This window comes from Thunnus thynnus, chromosome 24, assembly GCF_963924715.1.
Source record: "Thunnus thynnus chromosome 24, fThuThy2.1, whole genome shotgun sequence".
Taxonomy (NCBI): Eukaryota; Metazoa; Chordata; class Actinopteri; order Scombriformes; family Scombridae; genus Thunnus; species Thunnus thynnus.
This window is the reverse complement of record NC_089540.1, coordinates 18426301-18451050: the sequence shown is the minus strand read 5'-3', so window position 1 is coordinate 18451050 and position 24750 is coordinate 18426301. Positions and strand designations below refer to the sequence as shown.

The 24750-nt window shown below is 40.3% G+C and overlaps 1 protein-coding gene across 3 annotated transcripts; it reads left to right on the top strand.

Moving 5' to 3' along the window:
* Window positions 1-1086: 1086 nt before the first annotated feature.
* On the top strand, window positions 1087-24730 carry nhej1 (nonhomologous end-joining factor 1). Of its 3 annotated transcripts, none has more exons than XR_010925861.1 (9): window positions 1087-1176; window positions 2322-2486; window positions 3671-3883; window positions 3981-4211; window positions 5234-5372; window positions 5939-6004; window positions 23243-23420; window positions 23508-23617; window positions 24211-24230. XR_010925861.1 is itself a non-coding variant. In XM_067582690.1 (9 exons), the coding sequence occupies exons 3-9, from the start codon at window positions 3695-3697 to the stop codon at window positions 24289-24291; spliced, it is 987 nt and encodes a 328-aa protein (XP_067438791.1). In that variant the 5' UTR covers window positions 1087-1176; window positions 2322-2486; window positions 3671-3694; the 3' UTR covers window positions 24292-24730. The 3 variants fall into 3 exon arrangements, 2 of the variants coding, with proteins under 2 accessions (XP_067438791.1, XP_067438792.1); XM_067582690.1 differs by having other exon boundaries at window positions 5939-5997; window positions 24211-24730; XM_067582691.1 differs by lacking the exon at window positions 1087-1176 and adding an exon at window positions 1214-1424 and having other exon boundaries at window positions 5939-5997; window positions 24211-24730.
* Window positions 24731-24750: the final 20 nt, after the last annotated feature.

Here is a 24750-nt window from a genome sequence, read left to right as displayed (position 1 = left end):
AAAAGTTAACAAGAACTTGGGGTCATGGGAACTTTGGAAATTTGCCTTCTTAAGTTTCCTTAAGAAGTACAGTTGTTTCTGAGCTATTTTTTTTTTACTAGGTTGGAGATGTGTGATGTCCACGACAGGTTCTCTGTGATCCTGATACCCAGGAACTTAAAAGTGTTCACCTGCTACACCTCAGCTCCACTGATGTAGACAGGGATGTGTGTCTTTGCCTCTTTCTGCCTTTTTTCATCAACAAGATGTTTGATATTTATCGTTGTTGTTGATTGATATTTATTACTTTCTCTGGTCAGTATTATAAATCAGTATTATAAACAGGGATGGTCATTGGTGTATTGTTTGTGTGAATAATACATATACTGGTGATAAGACCATGCACTAGTAATAAAACTATTAATGAAGGAAAAAGAAAACATTATGTTTCTCACTGTTGTATAATTGAAACAAAATACAGGCGAAGAGTGAGATTAGGTTGATGTCTTTTGTCCTGTGAATTGGGACATTGTCATCCTGGAAGAGACCACACCCATCAAGATAGAAATGTTTCATCATAGGATAAAGGTGATGACTCAGAACAACTTTGTATTGATTTGCAGTGACCCTTCCCTCTAAGGGGACAAGTGGACCCAAACCATGCCAGCAAAATGCCCCCCACAGCATAACAGAGCCACAAGATCCCCTCACTGTAGGGGTCAAGCATTCAGACCTGTACTGGGTTTTCCTTTAATTGGTCACTTGTCTGTATGTATGTATATGTTTATGTAGGTATGTATGAGTATATGTTAATTTTTTTTAGGTTGGTTGGTTGTGGGTAGGATGTGTGTGGGTGTGTATTTATTATAGTGACTTAGAGTGACTTTGTATGTGTGCTTTTTGTGGGTCTGTCATATCACTGTTGCACTTTACTGACCAGTCCTGGTAAATATAGTGTCTATTACTTTTATTCACTGCTGTAGGCTAATGCTGATGATCTAGATTCATTCGGGTAAAATAATAATAAAAATTTGACAACAAAAAACAGCTATTTTCATTGTTGTTAATAAAACAATGATTATAATAATTGTCAATTTAAGCGGAACCTTCGTAATGCGCTGTTGTTTGACGTCGGTGTTGGAATCTGAAAAAAATCAACAGGAAGCGGCGGAGGAGCAGCGCCTCTAGTCGCCAAACGTTTGTACTTTAGTGGCATTAATTCCCTTTTCTTCGTGTTTTAAAGCGTCTCCAGCTGTGTTATAAACTGTCACAGAAGAACAATGACTGAGACACGTTTAATTATGTCAGAAAAAGTCCATAAAGAGAGAAAAACAAACGAACTTCCGGTGTCGTTTCCAGCTTTTTTTTTTGCCGTGAATTACCTAGCTAAACTCCAGCGGTGTAAAACTAATAGTGGACATTTTAACAATAAAATCGATTACTGTGTGAGTGAAATTATCGCCGAATTAAAGAGGAGCTCCAAATGATGCAGTCAGGCCTTTAACTCATGAGCTATCTCATTCATATGTTTGCTGATAATGTCGGCAAAGTTAGATTCATAGATGTGTAAACGGGATTTGGTGTAATTTCGGGCATAAAAGCGTCTCTCTGTGGAGCCGTACTCCTAAAAAATAAGGGTCTTTTTGTTTTAACTGCAGTCAGTTTTATCAGTTAAGTGCTGCCGAATTGAAGAGTATCACCTACTGATAAAGATATGTTTTTAATTAATATGCTGTATCTTAAGTGTTGTTGCTTATAAGCGAGTAAAACGTTAAATCGACGAATCTATGAATGAAGTTTGGTTTGACGCTTTCTGCCTACAGACATCTTTCTCTGAGGGCTGGGAGATATATCAATAAATATCAATATATCATATATCAATATCAATATTGCGACAATATTGTAGGGATGACTTTCACAAAATATTTACACAATGAGCTTTGTGATAAATAATCATCAGTAATGTGGATATAATGATAAGTGGTTAAAGGTAAATAATAGAACAGCTAGAACAGTCTGGTAAGCTCAGGATATTACATCATGTTACGATAATGCAGCCTTTAAAACCACTTATGCCATATTAAGATATTACGATATCCAAAATCTAGCATACGATATCTAGTCTTGTATCATGATATTGATATAATATTGATATATTGCCCAGCCCTACTTCCTGTCATACCCTTTAACCACTCTTCAGCTTTGTTTGGCTGTATATTCCAGTCTCAAAGTTACTTTTTTGGTATGTTTGGTATTTCCAAATTGGCATGAGTCAACCTCCGAAACGTGCATCTTGTTTTAAATGAGACTGACGAGAAATACTGTTTGTTTTTTTCCTCCAGAAACGGCTCCATTACAGAGGCAGAGAGGAGCCGGTGACCCGCAGGAGCTGCCGCTGCGGTCTCCCCCCCCCCCCCTGCAAGCTTGTGATTATGCGGCCCGAACGGTGTCTGTAAAGCGGCTTTTACAGATCTCAGTCCCGGCTTTCGGGGGCGCATTCCAGTGAGGTGAGTGATTAAAACAACACGTTTGTTAAAAAAGAAAATTACACAGTGTGTTTTTGGGTGTGGGTTCACTTCCAGGAACAATTAAAAACATGCTTCTGTTTGGAGCTTTTACCCTCAATGTTAAACTGTCAATTTGGAGTAAATAAAACTGCACCACACGTACTTTAGTTTACACTCAACCCTGAATAATCGCTCTGATTGGGAAAGAAAAATGCAGCTGTTGATTCAGAGATGCTTTAGTGTTTTTTTTTTCAGCACGCAGCAGTTGTATTTTTGGCATGAAGATAACAACAACGTACCATCTTTTTCTTCTTACAGCTGAAGTTATATACAGAAGGAAATATACCTACAGCTGCAACAATGAATCGATTAATCCCCAATCCAATCATTAGACGTTTTTTTAAGTAGAAATGTCAACATTTGCTGGTTGCAGCTTCTCACATGTGATGACTTGAAGCTTCTCTGCATCATATGTGACAGTAAACTGAATATCTTTATGTTTTGGACATTTGAAGACGTCACCAACAACATTAATGCTGCTGAGACTTTCAGAGGGATGTGGTTGACCATATATATGTATACCACTACTGAACTCTGTTTATTCTGATATATATATATATATATACATATATGAGTTGGTACAGGCAGTTTCAGCTGCCTGTACCAACTCAATCTTGAACACTATACTTTCTTTCTTTGTTATTTATATTTTTTATACCTTAATTTTCTTCTAAAGTTTAAATACCTTCTTGTATTTAAGCTTATTTATTTGTTTACCACTTTTCATACAGTAGTTGTAACTCAAGGTGCTGTAAACATAAGAAAAACATTAGAAATGAGAGAGAAAAACATTAAAATACATTTAAAAAATAACAAAACATTATGAAAAATAAAAAATAAAAGAATAAAACATTAAAAATGAGACATTAAAGTGCATTAAGCATACATAGGAAACGACCTTATCATGTATCATAGAGCATTTAAACTGAAAAGTATCAATGTAACTGTGGTGTGATGACACCTTGTTTATGGTAATTTGGGATTGTTTTTATATGTAAACAAACAGCTGAGATTGTGTTCAGTGTGTTGATGTTTTCTAACTCAGTTGTTTATCTTCTGCACTGATGATTTAACCAGGAGAGTGTCCGTCTCTTCTAACTTTAACGCCTTTCTTCTCCGTTCAGCGTCTCTGTTTGTCACTCTCTGCCATGACGGAGCCCCTCGGAGCCCCCGCCGACGTCCTCCTGCAGCGTCCCTGGCTTCCTGTGAACATCAGCGGCTGCCAGCTCCTCACCAAGAGCTGGTTCGGTGAGACGGCGTACCACGTCCTGCTGACGGACATGCAGTGTGTGTGGGAGGAGAGGATGGACTCTGCTGCCATCCAGAGCCGAGCGCAGGTACACACACCACTGAGGAGATGATGCTTAAACCTCCTTTTACTCCATAATTCTAGTTTTTTTTTTTAATGAATAGACTCTGTTTTCTGTCTCCCAGGAGCTGAACAGGCGTCTGCGAGCGCCGGTCAAAGCTTTCTTCTCCCACCTGTGTGAGGTGGTTCAGCCCTGCCTGTCAGACGGCGGCGGCGGCGGGCGAGCCGACGGTGGCGAGGCTCAGATCTCTCTGACCCGACAGGAAGACGGCGACATCAGCATGAGGCTGAAGAGCGAGCTGGCGGGGCTTCCCTTCTACTGGGAGTTCCACTGCACCCCCGCCCCCGTCACACTGGTACGACCCACATGTCACATGACAGACGTTACAGACAGCTGTGATGTTTAGCTTTTTTATACTTGAACTTTTTATCGTCACCTCGAAGCAAAACAGAAACGAAAGTGATCTTCAATACATCAAAAATAAATATAAACAAACACATCATATAATATAATTAACAATAATGACAGTTAAAGTAATAATAACTAAATTAAAGTTCATATAATGTTTCAGAGGCTTTTCCGCCTTGTCAAACTTCACATTTTGAAGGAAAAACACTGAAAATCACACATTTTTTCACAATAAAACTTGAATAATTGAAGTATTGATCATCAGCTGAAGATATTGCTGATTGACAGCTTCAGTACAGAACAGATGGTATCAGAAATCAGCTTAAACCTGATATAAGAGCTTAATAAAGATGCTTTTAATGCTCTTTTAGGAAAATTCAAATAACAATTAGGAAACTTTTATTATTAAATAATTAAAACGTCTATTGTGTTACTTGAATAAATGTTTATTTAATTTCCAAAAAAGACTTTTAGGAAGGTTTGAAGTGAAGTTCGACACTAAATTCAAGTTAAAAAGTTGTGAAAAATCAAAAAAAAATGAAAACACAAAAATTACAAAAATTGTGCAAAATTAAAGTTATACAAAAGATCAAGTGTGTAAAAGTTAATTTTATGAACAAGTTTATAAGATACTGCAGACATAAATAACATAGAGCTGCAAGGATCAGTTGATCGACATAATTAATTGCCAACAATTTTGATAATTGATTAATTGCTGAAGTATTTTTTTAAAGCAGAAAGTGGCAAACAATTAATGTCTTCAAGTCCTTAAATGTGAGAATTTCCTGCTTTTCTTTGACTCACATTTTAAATTAATTAATTCTGCTGTTTAATCGACCAAAAATCAGAAATCCAGACATCATGACATCATTTTGAGGAAATCATCTTTATTCACTGTTTCCTGATGGTTTAAAGACCATAGCCCTACAGTCATATATGTGTGTGTGTGTGTGTGTGTGTGTGTTTCAGGTATGTGTTCAGCTGCTGCGCCCTCTGCTGGCGATGAGCCGCCTGCTGCAGCAGCAGGTGGAGCAGCTGGGAGGTCTGCTGGTTAGGAAGGACGCAGAGATCCAGGACTACAGAGAGAACGGAGCCACACTCAGCAGAGGTACACACACACACACACACACACACACACACACACACACACACACACACACACACACTTTGTTTACCTGTACGGCTGCATCTTTACTGTTCTGGTTCACTCTCAGCGCTCTCATAGCGTCAGTTTTGGAGAAAAAGCTGTAAAAAGCAGCAAACAGACACAGTTAGCTGTAGACTAGCTGGTGAACATAGTGGAGCATTTAGCAGCTAAAGAGCCAGATATTTCCCTCAGGAGTTGGTAGAGAGTAAAAACAGAGTGAATATTGGACTTACATTCACCAGGTGGACAGAAACACGACTCCACATGAACGATAATGTTGCTCCGTAACTGCTGGATGTGGAAACAAGTTCAACAGATCAACTTAAAAGCTGTTTCTGTTGCCTCCAAGCAGACAAAAAATCAGTTATTGTAGGTTTAAAAACAAGCTTTATTGGCAACTTACATGATAAATATAGAACAAACCGAGTCTGTTTAAACCATATCAATTAAAAAAAAAAGGTAAAATAAAAGATTGAGACTGTTTATATGTGTTTATAATAAATACATGTTTGTGTGTTTGAACCCAGAGCGCCTGCAGACGGATGCTTTTAACGAGCAAATCTACAAAGAGGACTTCATGTCAAAGGTGAGAGGTCAGCGACACACACACACACACACACACACACACACACACACACACACACACACACCACAGTCCCTGCAGCCTGTTGTTTGGGCCTGTTTTTACCGTCCTGTGGCGAGCGCGGCGGGAACCACATGATAAAACGCTGCGGCCGCTGGAACAGACGGCGCTCTCTGCCTGAAACACAAGCGGCCACAACGCGCTTCCAAAGACGCTGCGTGGTTCTGTCAGCCAGTCAGGACAAAGAGAGGAGGGTTTTTTTTTTCATTTTCTGTCTGCGTGTTTACTGTATTCAAGTGTGGAATTTCTCATCTTCGGCTTTGTTGACCTCTGACTCCGATTCACTTTGTGTGTGTGTGAGACTGATTAACTGAGCGAGTATTTCAGATCCACCTGAGGAATTTCCAAGGTGTGTCTGTCTGCTCCCTCACTGTTACAATTTCACGTTGTTTTAACGGTTTTGGTAATGCTTGTGTTTGAGAGATGTTCAGAACAGACATTTTGTCAACACTTGCAAACCAAATTCTCCAAACAATCAGAGCTGCAGCTTGATTATTTTCTTTTCTTTCAATCAGATTCAAACACAGAATAATGTGTAAAATAATAGTAAATGTCTTCACAGGTTCTCAGAACTTGAAAATATGTTTTCAAACTGCACATTTTGACCATCTGACAACCAAAAAAATCTGAAAATATTCATTTTTATAAAAGTGAAACTGACTAAAGCAGCAAATTTTTACATTTGAGAAACTGGAATGTGCAGATTTTTAATATTTTACATGATAAATGACAAACATGTTAATCAGGAAAATGGCCGATTGTGGCATAAACAAAGAATAAATATGTGTTAATATATTAAGTAATGCAGTAGTTTTCTGTAGGCGCCTCTTTCACAGTGATTACATTACAAATAATACAACTACAGGCCTTTTCTGAAGCTTTAATTGCTCGGTTTATGTCTTAAATTGTTGTTCAAATACACAATAAAATTCATAAATCTTACCGTCAGAGGGTCAATAAAGTCTGCTCCCACCTTTGTTTAAAGAAATTATTATATTTTTTATTAATCATGAAGCTTTGTGGATGAACAGCATGACACCAACCAAAGACATAATTAATGAGGTTACCTCAGAACACTTTTATCTGGTAATTAATCATCAAAATTTTGATTAGTTGAGCTCAGCAGGAGACGACTGATCGATCACGTTGAGATGAAAACATTGTTAGTTTATAAAAGTTGAAGAAAAACAGCTCAATTAGTCACAAACATGTCACAAAAAATCACTTCAGGTACAGATTATAAATAACATCACTCATTATAATTGATTTACAGTAGAGAGAAAATTTACTGCATTTTTTACTGTAATTTTTACTGTAATTGGTCCGGGTATCATCGGGTAATTCGTAATTCATTTGTAATTCAAAAACCAAAAAACGGTAAATCTGTTATTTGTTTCAAAACAAAAAACAAAAAAACGTTTTTGGTGTCAGAATCAAATAACGAAAAACCAATCAAACCCGGCCCGTTTCTGGTTTTTGTTGATTCGTTTTATCGTTATTCCTTTTTGGATTGAATATCCAGCAGGTCTGCCGACATCAAGCCAATTCGTTTTTGCATTTGAAACCAAAAACGGAAGTCACGTGATCTATTCCTTCTTTGTTTCCGAACGAAAATCCAGAAAACCAAATTCAAAAGAACGAGCAATTTTAGTTTAGAAATCAAGTATTTTTGTCAGTTTTGTACGATAGCGGCTACATTAGCCTACCCATGATCCTCAGCGACCGTTGCTATGGTGAAGATGCCAGCCACAGTCTCAACATATAGTCAGTATAACATTATGTAGTACTGCAGATTATTGGTTATTATCGGGATCAACGTACTTTACTGTACATTGAACTGTGAAGAAAATAATGTGTGCTATGGACAAAGAAACGAAGTGTATGAAATATAAGAAAGGTGACAAGAGAATAAATTAAACATAAATAATTAATAAATAATTACATGATGTAACAGCGGAGGTTGAATAAAATGCACAATCTAAAGTCCAGTTTGTGGGGCTTAAATGAGGGATGTGAAATGTAAAGTTCAGTTTTATAATCTCGTCTTCATCCCGTTTACACACACGCGCGGCTGTCGCTGGCGTCTTCACCATAGCAACGATCGCTGAGGATCATGGGTAGGCTAATGGTAGCCGCTTCTGCTATCGTACAAAACTGACAAAAACACTTGATTTCTAAACCAAAATTGTCTTTTGAATTTGGTTTTTCTGGATTTTCGTTGGGAAACAAAGAAGGAATAGATCACGTGATTCCGTTTTTGGTTTCAAACGCAAAAAGGAATTGGCTCGATGTCGGCAGACCTGCTGGATATTCAATCCAAAAAAGGAATAACGATAAAACGAATTGGCAAAAACCAGAAACGGGCCGGGTTTGATTGGTTTTTCGTTATTTGATTCTGACACCAAAAACGTTTTTTTTGTTTTTTATTTTGAAACAAATAACAGATTTACTGTTTTTTGGGTTTTGAATTACAAATGAATTACAAATTACCCGATGATACCCGGACCAATTACAGTAAAAATTACAGTAAATTTTCTCTCTACTGTAAATCAAGTATAATGAGTGATGTTATTTACATGTAATCAAACAAATAACAGATTTATCGTTTTTTGGTTTTTGAATTACAAATGAATTATCCGATGATACCTGGACTGTAATTCTACCATATTTTGATTTCCTGATCATTTAAAAAACTATAATAAGCTGAACTTTTGCTGCACTTTTGTCCTTCATGTTTCTCTGCAGAATAGAAACATTGTTCTAAAAATATGAAACCTGGTTTCATGTGAAGGTCATTGAATTGCTTTTTTTAAAGGTGAACGTTGATCGGAGGGAAATTTCCCTCCACAGGTCAGTTTGCGAGAATACACCAAGGGTTTGTTTTGTTTGACTCATCAGTTGCATCATGTGGTGGTTTTTTCAGAGAGGAAACCAGCCTGTTTGTCCTTTTTCTTAAAGCCAAACAACACCAACAAACCAGGAAAGAATCACATTTTTAGGCACTTGAGAGCCGCAGGTACGGCGAGTCATGGAAAGTTACATTAACGTCACAGTGACGGCTCTGTTATCTGCCTGCTTCTGGAGAAGAAGAAGAAGGAGAAGAAGAAGAAGAAGAAGAAGAAAATGCTGCGGTGGATCAAAGCCTTCTCTCACGTGGCAAATTCCACCGGGCTGCGACGAGACCAAAGTCCAAACTGAAATAAAAAGTGTCTGGGAAAAATGTCGCGTCAAAGGGAGAATCGTGTGTGTGTGTGTGTGTGTGTGTGTGTGTGTGTGTGTGTGTGTGTGTGTGTGTGTGTGTGTGTGTGAAGGCGTTTGGCGTGTGTATGCAGTATTTATCTGTCAGGGTAGGACCTTTTGCATGCTTGTGTGTGTGTGTGTGTGTTTGCTGTGTGACCACTTCACTGACTTGTGTTTGTGTCTCCGTTTGTGTCCGTCTCCATGGCGACATCCATCACGCTCTTTGTCCGCTTAAATCAGTCAAGTCAGTTAAACAGTTTTGATAATCAATTAATTGTTTTAAAGCCAAATATTCTGTTTTTTGGCTTCTTAAATATGTTTTTCTGTGAGCGCAAAAGTTCATTACTTACTACCTTTCAACCACATCTCACAGTCTTCATCGTCATGGAGACAGCTCATCACATAACTTCAGGACGTATGAACCACAGAGGACTGTAAGATGTGGTTAAAAGTCCCAGAATAAGCTAGTAAGATGACCTTTTTTCTGTTTTTATATCATTATAAACCAAACATCAGGATTGATTTTGTCACACTGGGAGCCTTAATCAATATAGATACCAATAATAAGGAGATTTTTGTGTTTACGGAGATTAAACTTCACCTGGTCTGTATCTGGATTCCATTATCTTTGAAAAACACACGTTAACGCGGCTGTAAATGTCCTCAGAACGCACGTACGCAGATGTAATCCGTACAGCGTGACCACCTTCATAGGAGAAAAAAAAAAAATCAGCCTTCCTGCCTCTTCCTGCCGGGCTAAAGCGAGCCCCGTTTAAAAAAAAAAAAAAAAAAAAACTACAAATAGTGTCAGTAGCAACACGTCTTCCCCTTTGCAAAAAAAAAAAAAGCCCAGCTAATTTGCATTTAATGAGATCAGATCAGAATGCGGGCACAGCTGAGAAGAAGAGGATGTATTTTAATACCACGTGTGAATGCAAACACTCATGGATCAGATGTCATTATCCAGATAAAGATCACATGTGAATACCACATGTAAATGAGGAGTAAGTGCACCAGAGAAAGAAACAGACTCGCCCTTAAGAGCTTTTGTGGCACTTTTAATGTCAAGTTATTTCTACTTTTCTTTAGTGTTAAAACAAGAGATTTCTCGTCAGCTACGTGTTGATATATGTAGGTCGCTTGTGGACATCATGTGATTTAAGTCGAGCACGTAAACGCTCTAACAGAGTCTGTATGTGTCTCCTGTTCTTGTAAAAATCACCCAGCGTCAAGTTTTTTCTTCCTTGAACTTGAACTTTTTTGACATTTACACAGTTATTTACGTGCCGAGTGCCAAACGGGAGCCGAGCCGACAAATATCTTCAAAAAAAAAAAAAAAAAATCTTCCGCCTCATCACCCCACTTTACCCATATCCACAAGTGCGTGTTTGTGCTTGCGCCATTTGTGGCCTGCCGTTCGCCACACCAAGGGAGACGTGAGGGCAGAGGGACAGTGATGATGACAGGAGCAGCAGGAGCTTTTATTTTCTACTGCAGCTTTTCCGTGGAAGCCCCTCCCCAACCCCCGTCACCGCACAAACACCCCACCCAGCTCAGGTCAACATTTACATGGTTGGAATTAGCCCTGCGCTTCCCACTGATACACACACACACACACACACACACACACACACACACACACACACACACACACACACACACACACACACTCGGATTTAAGTTGGGCACAAGCTGAAGCTGGTCATGGAGCTGAAGGATGAAAAAAATGTTCAAATCCTTTTAGGATCACATCAGCTTCCCTTAGGACCTAAATTTGGACTCTGTGTGTGTGTGTGTGTGTGTGTGTGTGTGTGTGTGTGTGTGTGTGTGTGGTGGCAGCAGCTCTTGACCTGGCAGAGGGGAGTGTCTGCTTGTCCACACAGAGCCGGCTGTGACGCATGCTTTTGGTTTTTCAGAGCTGAGTGTTGGTGTGTGTGTGTGTGTGTGTGTGTGTGTGTGTGTGTGTCACTGAGGCTGTTTTTTTTTTTTTTTTTTTTATAATCTTTATGTTTACGTGCATGAGTGTGTGTATGTGTGTGTGTGTGGTGACGCATGCTGTGGAGTTTACGCCGCAGCGAGTCGTGCAGCAGCAGCAGCAGCAGCGTCACGCTCCGTTGTCAGCTCTGAATTGAATTGTCACCGTTCGGGAACGTCGCCCGCTTCCTGTTTCATGAGACGGCGGCTTCACAGCTCCACGGCAACCGTTCAGCAGCAGCAGTATAATGACATCTGACAATTAGTGGCCACTTCTGACCAAAACACCTCACTCGAGCTGCACAGAATCACATAATTGAGCCAAAATGTTGCGGCTTCCAAATTTGGCACTCCCTACTTCAAATTTCCTGCTTTTCTTGCTTAAATTGAAGGTTTTCCTGCTCAGGTTTTTGTGTCGAGTTAACTTGAAACTGCTTAAAAACAAAACGGGAATCAATAAGAAAACTCTTCTTTTTCCATCTCCAGTAAAAGTACTGATTACGTGCTCAGACGGGTGAAGAAGTGATCCCTAAATGCTACGTAGCTCTCCACATGAAGCCATGCGAGTCAAATCCTAATATCTGTTTGCTTCAACCAGAGGCTCTAAGTTAAGAGCAGGGCAGGAAACCGTAATTTTTTTTCATCCACTCACCACAGCGGCTGATGGATTCCAAAATACACACTTTGACTGGAAGCAGCCAAACGTGACTTAAAGAATGAAGAGAAGCTGCAGATATTAATCGCTTTAACGCCTGGCGAGGAAGAAAACTGAATTATTTAAGAAAGATTTTTAACGCAAATACATAAAGAAAAGCAGAGAAATGACTTGAAAACATGCAGACAGTTTTTTCTCTTTTATATGTGGACACCTGTATGTTACAGCTTATCATTAATGCTGCTACTCTTCTGGTTTCAGGCTCTCTACAAGATTTTAGGTGATAATCTGGAGTTTATAATGATAATTTCAGTTATCAGTTAATCTGCTGTTTATTTTAGTTTATGAAATGTTAAAAAATGTTTCTCAGAGTCTAAATCAATGTCCAACCAACAGTCCAAAACCTTCAGATAATCAATTCAAAGAAAAACATGACAGAAAAACAGCAAATCATCACATCTGAGATGCTAGAACCAGAGAAATTTTGACATTTCTTTGTTTGAAAAATGACTGAAATAATAACTTAACGTCAGCTCTGTGAAGATGCCACATGAAGGCTGCTTCTTCCATCATCTTGTTTCCATTTGAGTTAACTTCCTGACGCTGCTGGAGATTGTCGAGAGCGAAGACGACATGAAGCGAGACGGAAGAAAAAGAAAGAAATCTGCTGCTTTCAGCTTTCAGCATTCAGACTTTAAAACGCTGCAGGCGGTTGTGTTTGTGGAGGCGTGTTGCTTTGTTTACTAGAGAGACAATGAAATGCAATCCTGAGGCCTAAATTGCAACATGTGATCGTTTCCTCTCGTGCTAATTTTAACACATTTAATAAAACAAACCAAACAACATACTCGCAACCCATGAGCTTTCATGAAACAGGCCTCAGGAAGTCGGCTTGGAGCGGCAGATTAACGCATTTAAAGACTCAACAAACATCAAAATGCTGCACAGTGATTTTAAATACTAACAGACAAGATTTTACAACTTTAAACAGTCAAAATGCAGCGATCACACCACAGGAATCCAACAGGAATATGAGCCTGCTGTTGATTGGCCCTTGCCGGATGACATCATGTGGCGTTGCAGCAAAAGTTGAACCGCTGCGACCATTCAAATGAGCTGATGTCAGTGCGAACGCAGTTCATACGCACTTGTGACGGACATCTGACGGTAAAGCAGGATCCCCGCTCTCTATCACAGCCAATAAAAGAGCAGAAACACGACGGCTGCGTGCAGCAGCCTCATATTCAGTAATGTGACAATGCAAAGTAGAAGGATGTAAACCGGTTACATAAGCACTTGAGTAAGTCACCGTCACTCCTGTCACAGAGTAGAATGTACTTATTGTGGGTCACTCAGTCGTGTTTTTAACTCCAGTTTTGCTGCAGCAGAAGCTTCTGTTTCTTTGAAGTAACATTGAAGATTTTATTAAGGAGACTCTGTCTGCTTCTTTTTGCCTGCGGAGGGAGACAAGCACTTCCAGTTAGGGGTCAGTTGATGGTTTCACAGGTGAAGCTGTGTTCAGTACTTAAGCAAGGTGCAGGAGAGGAAGAGGAATGTGGGAAAAGTTCTTCTTCTTCTTCTCCTCTGTAAATCATTGACCGCTGCTGCTCTCATAAACAGGAGCGAGCGGCCTCTTATCTCACATACCTGAGGAATTCAGGGTCTGGGTGGTAAGTAGGCGAGTTCAGGATGGATTCACATTAAAGGATCGTTCAGCTTCCTCGACACAATATTTATCCAGTTATTGTCAGTTTTCTCTGAAGAGAAGGAAACTCTCAGGACGAGTCTGTGTGCTTTGGCAGTGAGTCTTATAACCGAAGACTGTTTTCAACAAACTTACTCATTTTACAGCTGAACAAAACAACAAAGTGTGTTTCTGGAAACATTTGAGGCGTAAAATGACGATGCAGCAACAGAATATTGATTCATATTTGATCAGCACGGCCTGGTTTGACAGTTTGATCTGAGTTTCGCGAGCCGGCTGCGTGATGATGCACATTTGGATACTGTGATTGGTCCGTCGGCTCGCCGTGTCGTATCCAGCAAGCACCGTGTGGCTGAATCTGTTCTCCAGATTCGATGTGTCTGCAGCTTTTGTGATCAACATTTTTCAGTATTTTCTGACATTTTACAGACTTATTGAATAATGTTTCTACGCTGTGTGAGTGTGTGAGTAGTCAAGAGTAAAACAAAAACATCTACACACAGTAGATCGTCCTCCTCCTCCTCCTCCTCCTCCTCCTCCTCCTGCTCCTGCTGTGCCGTCTGTCAGTTGCACACAGTTTCCACAGGGTTGTCCCCAGTCTGGGTCTGTAATTAGGCCCTCTGCGGCCTGGCTGCTCCCCCCTCTTCAGCTGCTGGCCACTGGGCCGAGCCCCAGCCTGGACCGGCCGAGTGCGGCGTCCCGCAAAAGACATCACGAGCCTCTGCGAGCAGCATCAGAGCAGCAACACAAAACACGGCGAGAGCACTTGTCGTGAACACGCCGGGCGCAACACCGTTTTTTTGGGGTTTTTTTTACACTGAACACTTGTTACAACAACACCTGTTAGAGCAGTGAAGGAGGCGTCACAGAGCTGGAACTGACCACAAACGTTTGTCATGTGGACTTTAAAAGGACTTCAGTCGTCGGTTGACATCAGCTGATTCAAAACTCGTAGCAACTGTGTGAGACTCTTACAGCCAAAACCAGATATTAGAGAGTAAAAAAAGAACAAATCTGATTTTCTGACAGATTTATTTTTATAGCACCTTTCAACAACAAGGCAAGAAAGAAAAGAAAGACAAAGCAATAAAAAAAGACACATAAATAAGATTTAAAAGGAGTAAAATGAAATAGAAGATAAAATAGAAGCTACAGAGCAGTGTGAAATATGAATAAATAGGTCCATATTTTAAAAAAATAATGAATAAAATCTATTAACAGTGAATCAGGTGATGTTTGTTTTCTACACACTTAAAATAAAGTAAAACATTTTGTAGTAATGATCCCACAAATTTAATGGTTTGAAGAAAAGGTTTTGGATATTTTACAGTCATATTATATATATAGATATTATACATGAATATATGGAGAACCAGGAGACATTTTAAGTTGTCGTCTTTGACTCTGGGGAAACTATTACGGGCATTTTTTACAGTTTTATGAGGTTTTGTAGACAAAGCAATTAATTGGTTAATGTATTACAGGCGTTAAATGACATGGCACGTGCTGTATGTGTGGTATTTGCAGGTCAAGTGCCAGTAAATATGCTGATACTGGTTTGTCAGGCTCTGAAAGACAAAACTTTGTGGAAAAGGTGACGTTTTCTAACCAAAGTGTTGTGTTTAAGCACACTTCATTCTTTTCATGACAAACAAACAAAAAAAAAACAAATTAGACCCGGTCGGCCGTTTTTTGCCTCGCGGTGACTTCACGAGGTGTTTTTATCTGTAACCGAGATATTATTGTGACTTGTTAACGAGACCGTCGGGCTGCATGTAAAAGCTTCGGCTCAGATTAGCAGCTTCCTATCTGTCATCACTCCGACGGGGGGGGGAGACGTGATGACAGCGAGCGAGCGGTCAGCGAGGACAGAGGAGAGGTCGAAGGTAAAACGAGGTGCCGCGTGACGACAGAGCAAAACGCGGAGACATATTTAAAGCTCTGATGTACTAAAACGACACAGTGAAGACTCGACTCAATCCAGGTGTGTGTGAGGAGGGTGTGAGGGACCCTAACCCCTAACCCTACCCATACCCCTAACCCTCAACCCCTAACCCTACCCATACCCCTAACCCTAACCCCCAACCCCTAACCCTAACCCCCAACCCTCAACCCCTAACCCTACCCATACCCCTAACCCTAACCCCTAACCCCCAACCCCTAACCCATACCCCTAACCCTAACCCCTAACCCTCAACCCCTAACCCTACCCATACCCCTAACCCTAACCCCCAACCCCTAACCCTAACCCCTAACCCCCAACCCCTAACCCTAACCCTACCCATACCCCTAACCCTAACCCTAACCCTCAACCCCTAACCCTACCCATACCCCTAACCCTAACCCCCAACCCCTAACCCTAACCCCCAACCCCCAACCCCTAACCCTACCCATACCCCTAACCCTAACCCTAAACCCTACCCCTAACCCCCAACCCCTAACCCTACCCCTAACCCATACCCCTAACCCTAACCCCCAACCCCTAACCCTACCCCTAACCCATACCCCTAACCCTAACCCCCAACCCCTAACCCTACCCCTAACCCATACCCCTAACCCTAACCCCCAACCCCTAACCCTCAACCCCTAACCCTACCCATACCCCTAACCCTAACCCCCAACCCCTAACCCTAACCCCTAACCCCCAACCCCTAACCCTACCCCTAACCCATACCCCTAACCCTAACCCCCAACCCCTAACCCTCAACCCCTAACCCTACCCATACCCCTAACCCTAACCCCCAACCCCTAACCCTAACCCCCAACCCCTAACCCTAACCCCTAACCCTACCCATACCCCTAACCCTAACCCTAAACCCTACCCCCAACCCCTAACTCTAACCCCTACCCCTAACCCCCAACCCCTAACCCTAACCCCTAACCCTACCCCTAACCCTACCCATACCCTTACCCCCAACACTAACCCTACCCCTAACCCTACCCATACCCTTACCCCAACCCCTAACCCCTAACCCTAACCCTACCCCGAACCCCTAACCCCTAACCCCTAATCCTACCCATACCCTTACCCCCAACCCCTAACCCCTAACCCTAACCCCCACCCCCAACCCCTAACCCTAACCGTAACCCTAACCCTACCCCTAACCCCTAACCCTAACACAAATATGGTTTTGGACTGTTGGTTGCACAAAAAAAGATATTTGAACATCTGATTTGAACATCTATTTTATGACATTTTATCGGCCAGGCAATCAATCGATTAGTCGATAAATTAACTGCAGATCAACTGATAATGAGAATTATTAGTTGCAGCTCTACACCTGAGCTTTTTTGTTGTTTTTGGTGCTAAATTGTGTGTTTTGTTGCAGTTTTTAATTCTTGAAACTCAACCTTTTCAACCTGAACACCCACACCTCTCCACCTCTCGTCCTCTGGAGCAGTTTTTTCCCCCTCCTCCCGGTTTTTTTCCGACGAGGACGTGACCTCGAGTCCTCTGGGGTTCAAACGGGAAAAGCGGCGACACATCTCTCTCTCTCTCGGGTTCGGGGGACGGGAAGCTGAGGTCACGCCGAGAGAAAAAAAAAAACGAGGTCGAGAGGAATGAGGGAAAGCAAACATGAGGTCTGCGACAGAGGCGAGGATGTGTGAGACTCGCTGGCACCAGACCCCCCTGCTTTAAAAAACAACAACAACAGCAGCAGCAGCAGCTCGTCTAAAATCGGAGCTGTTTACCTGCTAATAATAGACAAACACCCACACGCTGCCAGCTCTCCCCTCCTCTCATCACCTTCCCCACCGGTGATGCTTTGCTGTGTGGGGGCAGGAAGCGGGGCGTGGAGGTGTGGCCACCAGGTGAGCGCTCCACCTCCTCCTCCCCCTCCTCCTCCTCCTCCTCCTCCTCCTCCTCCTCCTGTTTCCTTCATGGTTGGAGGACTTTGTTCTGTTACAAGAGCAGGGAGGAACTTTCCACAGCATTACTCAGCTCGACAAAACAGGCGCGAGGTTATTGACCTGCCGTAATCACCTTTTTTATTCCTCGTCTGGCGTTTCCTTTCTGGTCGGCAGCAGCAGATAACAAATCCTCTGGCTGCTGTCTGCACGCCCTGTGGACACTTTTGTACCTTTCCTAAAATACAGAGAGGTATGGAAGCCCTTTTCTGCCAAAAAAAAAGGAAAAAATAGATGTTTGGCATGATAAAAAAATGAAAGTACTCATAAGATATAAGATTATGTGAAAAATGATCTGTTATGAAGCTAAAATTTTGTCTTAATGTGTCACAAATCATTTTGACTATCTCATGATTTTAATTTACTATCTTTTAATTTTTAGTAAGAATATCAAATCTTTGACTCAGTATTTCATAGTTTTGACTTCATGGGTAAAACTTAAAAATCGTCAAAATGTTGCTTATTGTCTCATCATTTTGACTTTCTAGGCCGTTTTTTTTTTTGTGGCTTCGCAATGACCAGAGCAAGCAGCGCTCTGAGAGTTTGGAATTTTTCTGGTATTTTTGTTTTGCAGCACAAAGAAAATTGTTGTTGGAGATTGAATCTTTGATTTTGTGCTGATAAATAAATGTCTCGGACCTGAATGAGTTTCTGAGTCAGTCTGCTGGTAATTTGGTGATTTTTTTCAACATGAGAAAACTAAATACTTGCAGCAAATGAGCAGCAAAAATTGCGTAATGTTTAAAATGCAAATAGACTATTTCAATTAAATACCATCCAACAGGCAGATTCGTTTAAATCTGAATCAAAACATTAACATTTAAAGTGTTCAAAGCAGGAATGTTGGTGAAGCAGTGTTGCATTTATTTATAAAGGAATACTGATAATTCTTACAGTATTACACCCACACACACACACACACCTGTCCTGACGTCTGATTACGGGGGTCCGTGTTCAACAATTTTTGTAACTTTCCCACTCTGTTGATGCAACGTTCACACCCGCTTCACACAGCGATTGATCAGCCTTTCTTTTATCATTCTTTACACAACTATTTTGACATTGTACAAATTGGTTCTGATTGTGCTTAAACCAACTCTTATACTTTAATTAAATTACATGAAAATGACACCAAAATAATCACACACACCTTTTAAAACACTGGTGACGTTTCATGTTAGATTCTTGAGATTGATTGGTGCTTCACTGTGATTGGCTCATGTGTTTCAGAGCTAAGAAACCAGTAACGTGATTGGCTCAAAAACTTTTCATCCATTTTTTTTTTTTCCCTTTTCTTAGCAGTATTGATCTTCCATAGGGAGCAGAGGAGGAGCTTTAAAAGATCAAATAAGACAGTTGATTTTTAGCGCTTCAGGGCAGCCGGATCCAACAAATTGAGCTCAACATTTCAGATCAAATAATCTAAAGTGAGCTGGTTGGCAGCCAGAGAGGAGGGGGGGAGGAGGTGGGGGGGGGTAAGTGAATAAAAAGAGAGAATAAGGTGGGCTTTCTGCTGCTTTCTCTCCCCTCAGCACATTGGTTTCTCTGTGCCCAAAGCAGAACTAAGCCTCACCAGAGCATACATTTATTTTTACGATATTTAAACAAACAAATAACAAAAATAAATCAATGTGAAACCTCGAAACCTGACCAAAGTGTGTTTAGGAGCCCCTCTGCCCTGACAGCGAGCGGGAGACCACCAATTTCTCCCGGTCAATATTTGAGGAGCTAATTTGGAGAGTTTGTCCTCTCCATTGGGGGAAAAAAAAAAGAAGGATTTAGTGAATAGTGAGTGTTTTTCTACGCGTCGGCCGTGCGTTCGCATAATGTCGCATGAGTTTACACGCACCCTTATCTGTCAGGGTTGTGGTTGACAGAGCCGACGTGTGTGTGTGTGTGTGTGTGTGTGTGTTTCAGTTGTTCCTGTTCGCTGGTCTACCTGTGGTCAGCTGTGCCAATAATGCAGCTTTGATTAGAGGCTTATCGCAGCCTCGGCACACCCTGCATCACACCCTGCATCACACCTCGCGCATGTGACTCCCACAGCAGGGCCATAAAACAAACATACCCGACGGCACCAAGCTGTGTGCTTTAAGTTCATATGCACCTGATTTATTTCTTTTTTTATTTCCATGGATTCGTTGGCTTTCAGGCTGCAGAACAGAGCAGACTTTTTTATGTCCAAAAGTGATTTGATATATGTTTAAATAAAACCTTAAATCCAGAGAGGAAACATGCAGAATCTCATCACGTGAGGTCATGAAATAAAGACTGATCATCACTGAAAGAAACAGCTCAAGACTGCAAGACTTTAAAGAGGCTTTAATCAATATTTTTCACAATAATAGCATCTCTGCAGCTCCTCTCAGCTTTACGGAGCTTTACAGTGAGTTTCAGCTCATTGTTTAGCTGTCTGGCTGCAGCTTTACTGTTTTCGGCTGCAGCAGGCAGCTGTTTTCAGAGAAGAAGCTGTAAAAAGCCACTGTACACTACCTGCTCAGCACCAAACAGCAAACAGACACAGTTAGCTGTAGACTATCTGGTGAACATAGTGGAGCATTTAGCAGCTAAAGAGCCAGATATTTCCCTCAGGAGTTGGTAGAGAGTAAAAACAGTGAATATTGGACTTACATTCACCAGGTGGACAGAAACACGACTCCAAATGAATGATAATGTCGCTCCATAACTGCTTGATGTGGAAATAAGCAACTGTTTGCTAACAAGTTCAACTTAAAAGTCGATGATGCAGCTTGTTTCTGCTGCCTCCAAGTGGCCAAAAAGATCAGTTAACGCAGGTTCAAGTTCATTGTTCAGGTCGTTTGTAGGCGTTTGTATTGTCTTCTGTTTTCTCATATAAAAATAGTGTTAAACATAGAGCGAGTGACCCGATTTCATCACATCAGGTCTTAAAATAAAACAGATCCTGGTGATTGTCACAGACAAGTTCATCGAGTGGATTTTATAGGCGGGAAAACTTATTTCCTGTGCCGATTAACTTCTGTTTCCTCACATAAAAATAGTGTTAAACACATTGAAGATCGACTGAGAGAAATACAGTGAAGAAATTCAGAGCTCAGAACGGTACACAATGTCCATTATGTAAGAACAAGCAACGCAGATACAGAATACAAATAGTTAGATATGAAACACACAGACTAGGGACACACTGTACTGAGAAGTCCACATACCAAAGAATACAAATGACCCTTGAGGACGGCCTTAAAGGGGACATATTCTGCTTTTTGTGGTTGTCTGTTGTTTATATCCTGATCTAATGTTGGATGTTAAGCAAGGTCAAAGGTGAACATATGATGAAATGCTGCCTGGGCTTCATAAAGAGCCAGTATAAGATAAATAAGGTTTTAAATCATGCAAAGATATTCCAGTACAGCCCCAGAATATAAATATAGACCTGGAAACGTGCATGACATGTCCCCTTTAAAGGTTTATTAATTATTAAGAGGGAGTCCCAACAGCGAAGGTGTGGTCCCGCTTCAGTCTGGATCAACCTGAAACACCCAACCACGTTCAGTCAGAAGATCTCAGAGAATTAGGTGAGATCTGAGGTTTTAAAAAGTCTGAGATGAAGCCAGTTACCTGCCTTAAAAAAAACATCTGTTCTACGCAGCACTTAAAGCCAATGAGTGGAGGCCATTAAAGGAGTAATGTTCACTCTCAGGAAGCCGTATGTAGAAGACTAATGGCAATTATCAGGGAATTACCAGAAATGAAAGGGTGAATAACTGTCTCCTTATAATGAGGCAGGAGGAAAGACTATTTTTGTTCCTTTGGTCATCATGAACTCACCAAGTTAATATCTAAGACTTGAGACCACAGGGACGCCACTGAAAAGAAACTCTAGCAGTCAGACATTTATTCAGACTATCTAAAGCACTTTATTTGGAGGTCAAACTGAAAGTGAGCTCACCTTATAAATGCCAGTAAGAATCAGGCGCTGCAGGAAAACAGTGTGAGCACACAGTTACAGTAAGAACAGTATTATAGGTCAGAGTTGAAGCAGGAAGTGAGTCTGTAAACTGTGGGTCATAATTTCACAGTTCATCTTTGTTCGCCTGTTGGTTTGATTCCAACCTTTCTGACTGTGCTTGTTTGACAAAGTACAAAAATAGGACTTGTGACTGAGTTTATCATAATGTATCTCTAAAATAAATTTATTGCCATTTTGTAAATTGCTGGGCAGCACTGTACCAAACATTTAACCATTCAAAATGTGTATAATGGTCAATGTCAGGCCAATTTTTTTTTTTTTTTTCTTTTTAAAGGTTCCCAAATGACAAATACTTCATATGAGTAACAGGACTGAAAGTAACAGGACTGATTTTTTTTTAGCATAGCATTAGCAAATACATGAACTGTAGCCACATGGCATCAATGCTAATAGCATGAGAACAGTTAGCACCTTCAAATGGTTTTCCAAAACTATCTTAAAAAAAAAAAAACGTAATATTTAAGAGAGGATTTAGGTAACAGGACTGAACACTGAGATTGACATTCTCACTCACACTTACAATATGATCAAAAATAGAGAAAATAGAGTGAGAGAACTTACTTTTGGCCTTCAGGAGACTCAAATGATTCTACTTCCTATTGATCATGTGACATGTGTAATGTCTCAGATTTTTAGAGGGGGGAATGTGTCAGGGTAACAGGACTGTAAGTAACAGGACTGAATTTTTAGCATAACATTAGCAAATACATGAACTGTAGTCACATGGCATCGATGCTAATAGCATGAGAACAGTTAGCACCTTCAAGTTGTTTTCCAAAACTATCTTTAAAAAAAAAAAACGTAATATCTAAGAAAGGATTTAGGTAACAGGACTGAACACTGAGATTGACATTCTCAGTCACACTTACAATATCATCAAAAATACAGAAAATAGAGTGAGAGAACTTACTTTTGTCCTTCACAAGACTCAAATGATGCTACTTCCTATTGATCATGTGACCTGTGTAATGTCCCAGGGGAGAATGTGTCAGGGTAACAGGACTGAGTGAAAACCTGGGGACTAACACATTATGAATTTTCTGATGAGAAAATGTATTTTATGTCTAAATGGGGAATAGAGTCACACAAGTTGCCTATTTGATGCTTTTTGTGTGTCATATATGATAATAAACAGAATATTTTTTTGACTTTTGGTCAAATAAAATGACACTTTTGAATATGTTAACTTAGGTTTTGGGAAATTTGCGACAATTTCTCACCATTTTCTCACATTTTATAGACAAAATGATGAATCAGTTAATAGAGAAAATAAAAAGCAGATTGATAATTGACTGATAACAAAAATAATCATTAGTTCTAGTCGTTCTTTGCAGCTTTTACGACCTGCTTTTCATCACAAAGAACATTTTAGAATTAAATCATTTTGGAGGAACAGGAGTCACTCAGGAAGGAAAGTTACTGTTTTTTTTTGTGTATGTTTGTTTGTTTTGGTGTTTTTGGGATGAATAGATTTTAATTATTTTGTCTGTTATTATTGAACTGATTTGTTTTCTGTAGTTTTTAATGTCCAGCCAGCCGGTGGAGATGTGGGGTTGACATAAAGGAAATGGACATTCTGTCGGGGGGATGAGGAGACGTTTTGTTCACTGTTGCTCCTTGACGTCTTTTCAGTTCTTCCTCCTTTAGCTAAATACAAAGATTTATAAAGAGGTCTCTCCTGTCTCTCCTGCGTCAGGCTCTTCCTCAGGTGTGCTCCGAGCAGCGGGACTCTCTGGGCTTCAGCAGCGACCTCCAGCAGCTGTACCGCGCCATCGTCGCCCACGGCAACACACGGAAACGCAAACTGTCAGAGGAAGGCGCCGTCGAGCAGGAGCAGCTCGCCACCGAGGAGCCCGACCTCACCCCCTCTTTAGGTTTGTTTCATTAGCTTGAAGTCAGAGCTTCGCAGTTTACATCTGAACATTTCAGGCTAATAAACACCGCGTGTCGTCGTCCGGCAGGTGACGGATCGATCGGCGGGGAATCAGGTGAGACGGGCAGAGAGCAGAGCCAGAACAGCCAGGCGGACGCACCTGGAGACAAGATGGCCGACAGACCGACAGCACAGCAGGTAGGAGAGGAAGAAGACGGCAGCCTGAGTCACGTTTTACTGAAGCTTTTTATGAAAAGAGTCTGAAATAAACAGCAGAGTTTGATTTTAATCAAGTTAAATGAATAATCTGTGTTCACTAGAGATGCAACTTAATCGACTGAGATAAAATTAATCATCTATTTTGATACTCGATTCATCATGTAGGTCGTTTTTTAAGCAAAAATGACAAATATTTCATGGTTTCATGCCCTCAAATTTGAGAATTAGCTGTTTTTCTTTGGTGTACATTACAGTAATGTGAATATCGATTTCTTTTTTTAAGCTTTGATGACATCACCTTGGGCATTTTTTTGTTTTTTGATGTTTTATAGAGCAAGTGATTGGTAAATTAATTGAAAAAAACGTGGTTAAATATTAAATACTACTAATAATAACAATAATTTAGATTTTATACAAAACTTTCATTAAACAGTGTTAAAAGTGACAAAATCAGACGATTTATTGATTGAAAACAGGAAATTAGATGAAACGCATTTATATAAAAGATGTTAGAGATAATAAGTAAAGAATATAAAAGACATTTCCCTCCTTCTCTGTCTTGTCGTCTACAGTCTCTCTCCGTCTCGTCCGCTCCTGCAGAGCGACCGTCCTCCAAACCAAAGAAGAAGAAAGTGGTTGGACTGTTCAGATGAGCCCGAGCAGTAGGAAACAAACACAGACCATCATTAAGAACTCTATTTTAAAAAAAAAACTTGCTTTTTTTTCCATTTGGTGAAAAATGGAAAAATGGGTTTTTATCTAAAAACGTATTTTTAAACATCGAAGCTTTTACAGTTTGAAAGACTTTAAGTGGATTTAAATAAAATCATATGTACAGATTTTAGATAAAAATGTGTCAATAAATCTGTTTTTCTATTTTTAATGATTTTTTTGATGAGATATTAGACTTAATATTAAAATATTCCATCACGCTCATGTTTCAGAAACAATATTTAAAATACGCAGCTAATGAAACAGCTTAATCAACCTTCTTCTAGTTTGTAGCAGGTTTACATACACAAGTCTGGACTTTGGGGGGTTTTTAGAGAAATCAAACAAGCTGTTGATTAAAGATTAAAGATGTAAATATAATTCTGACGGCTGTTTTCTTT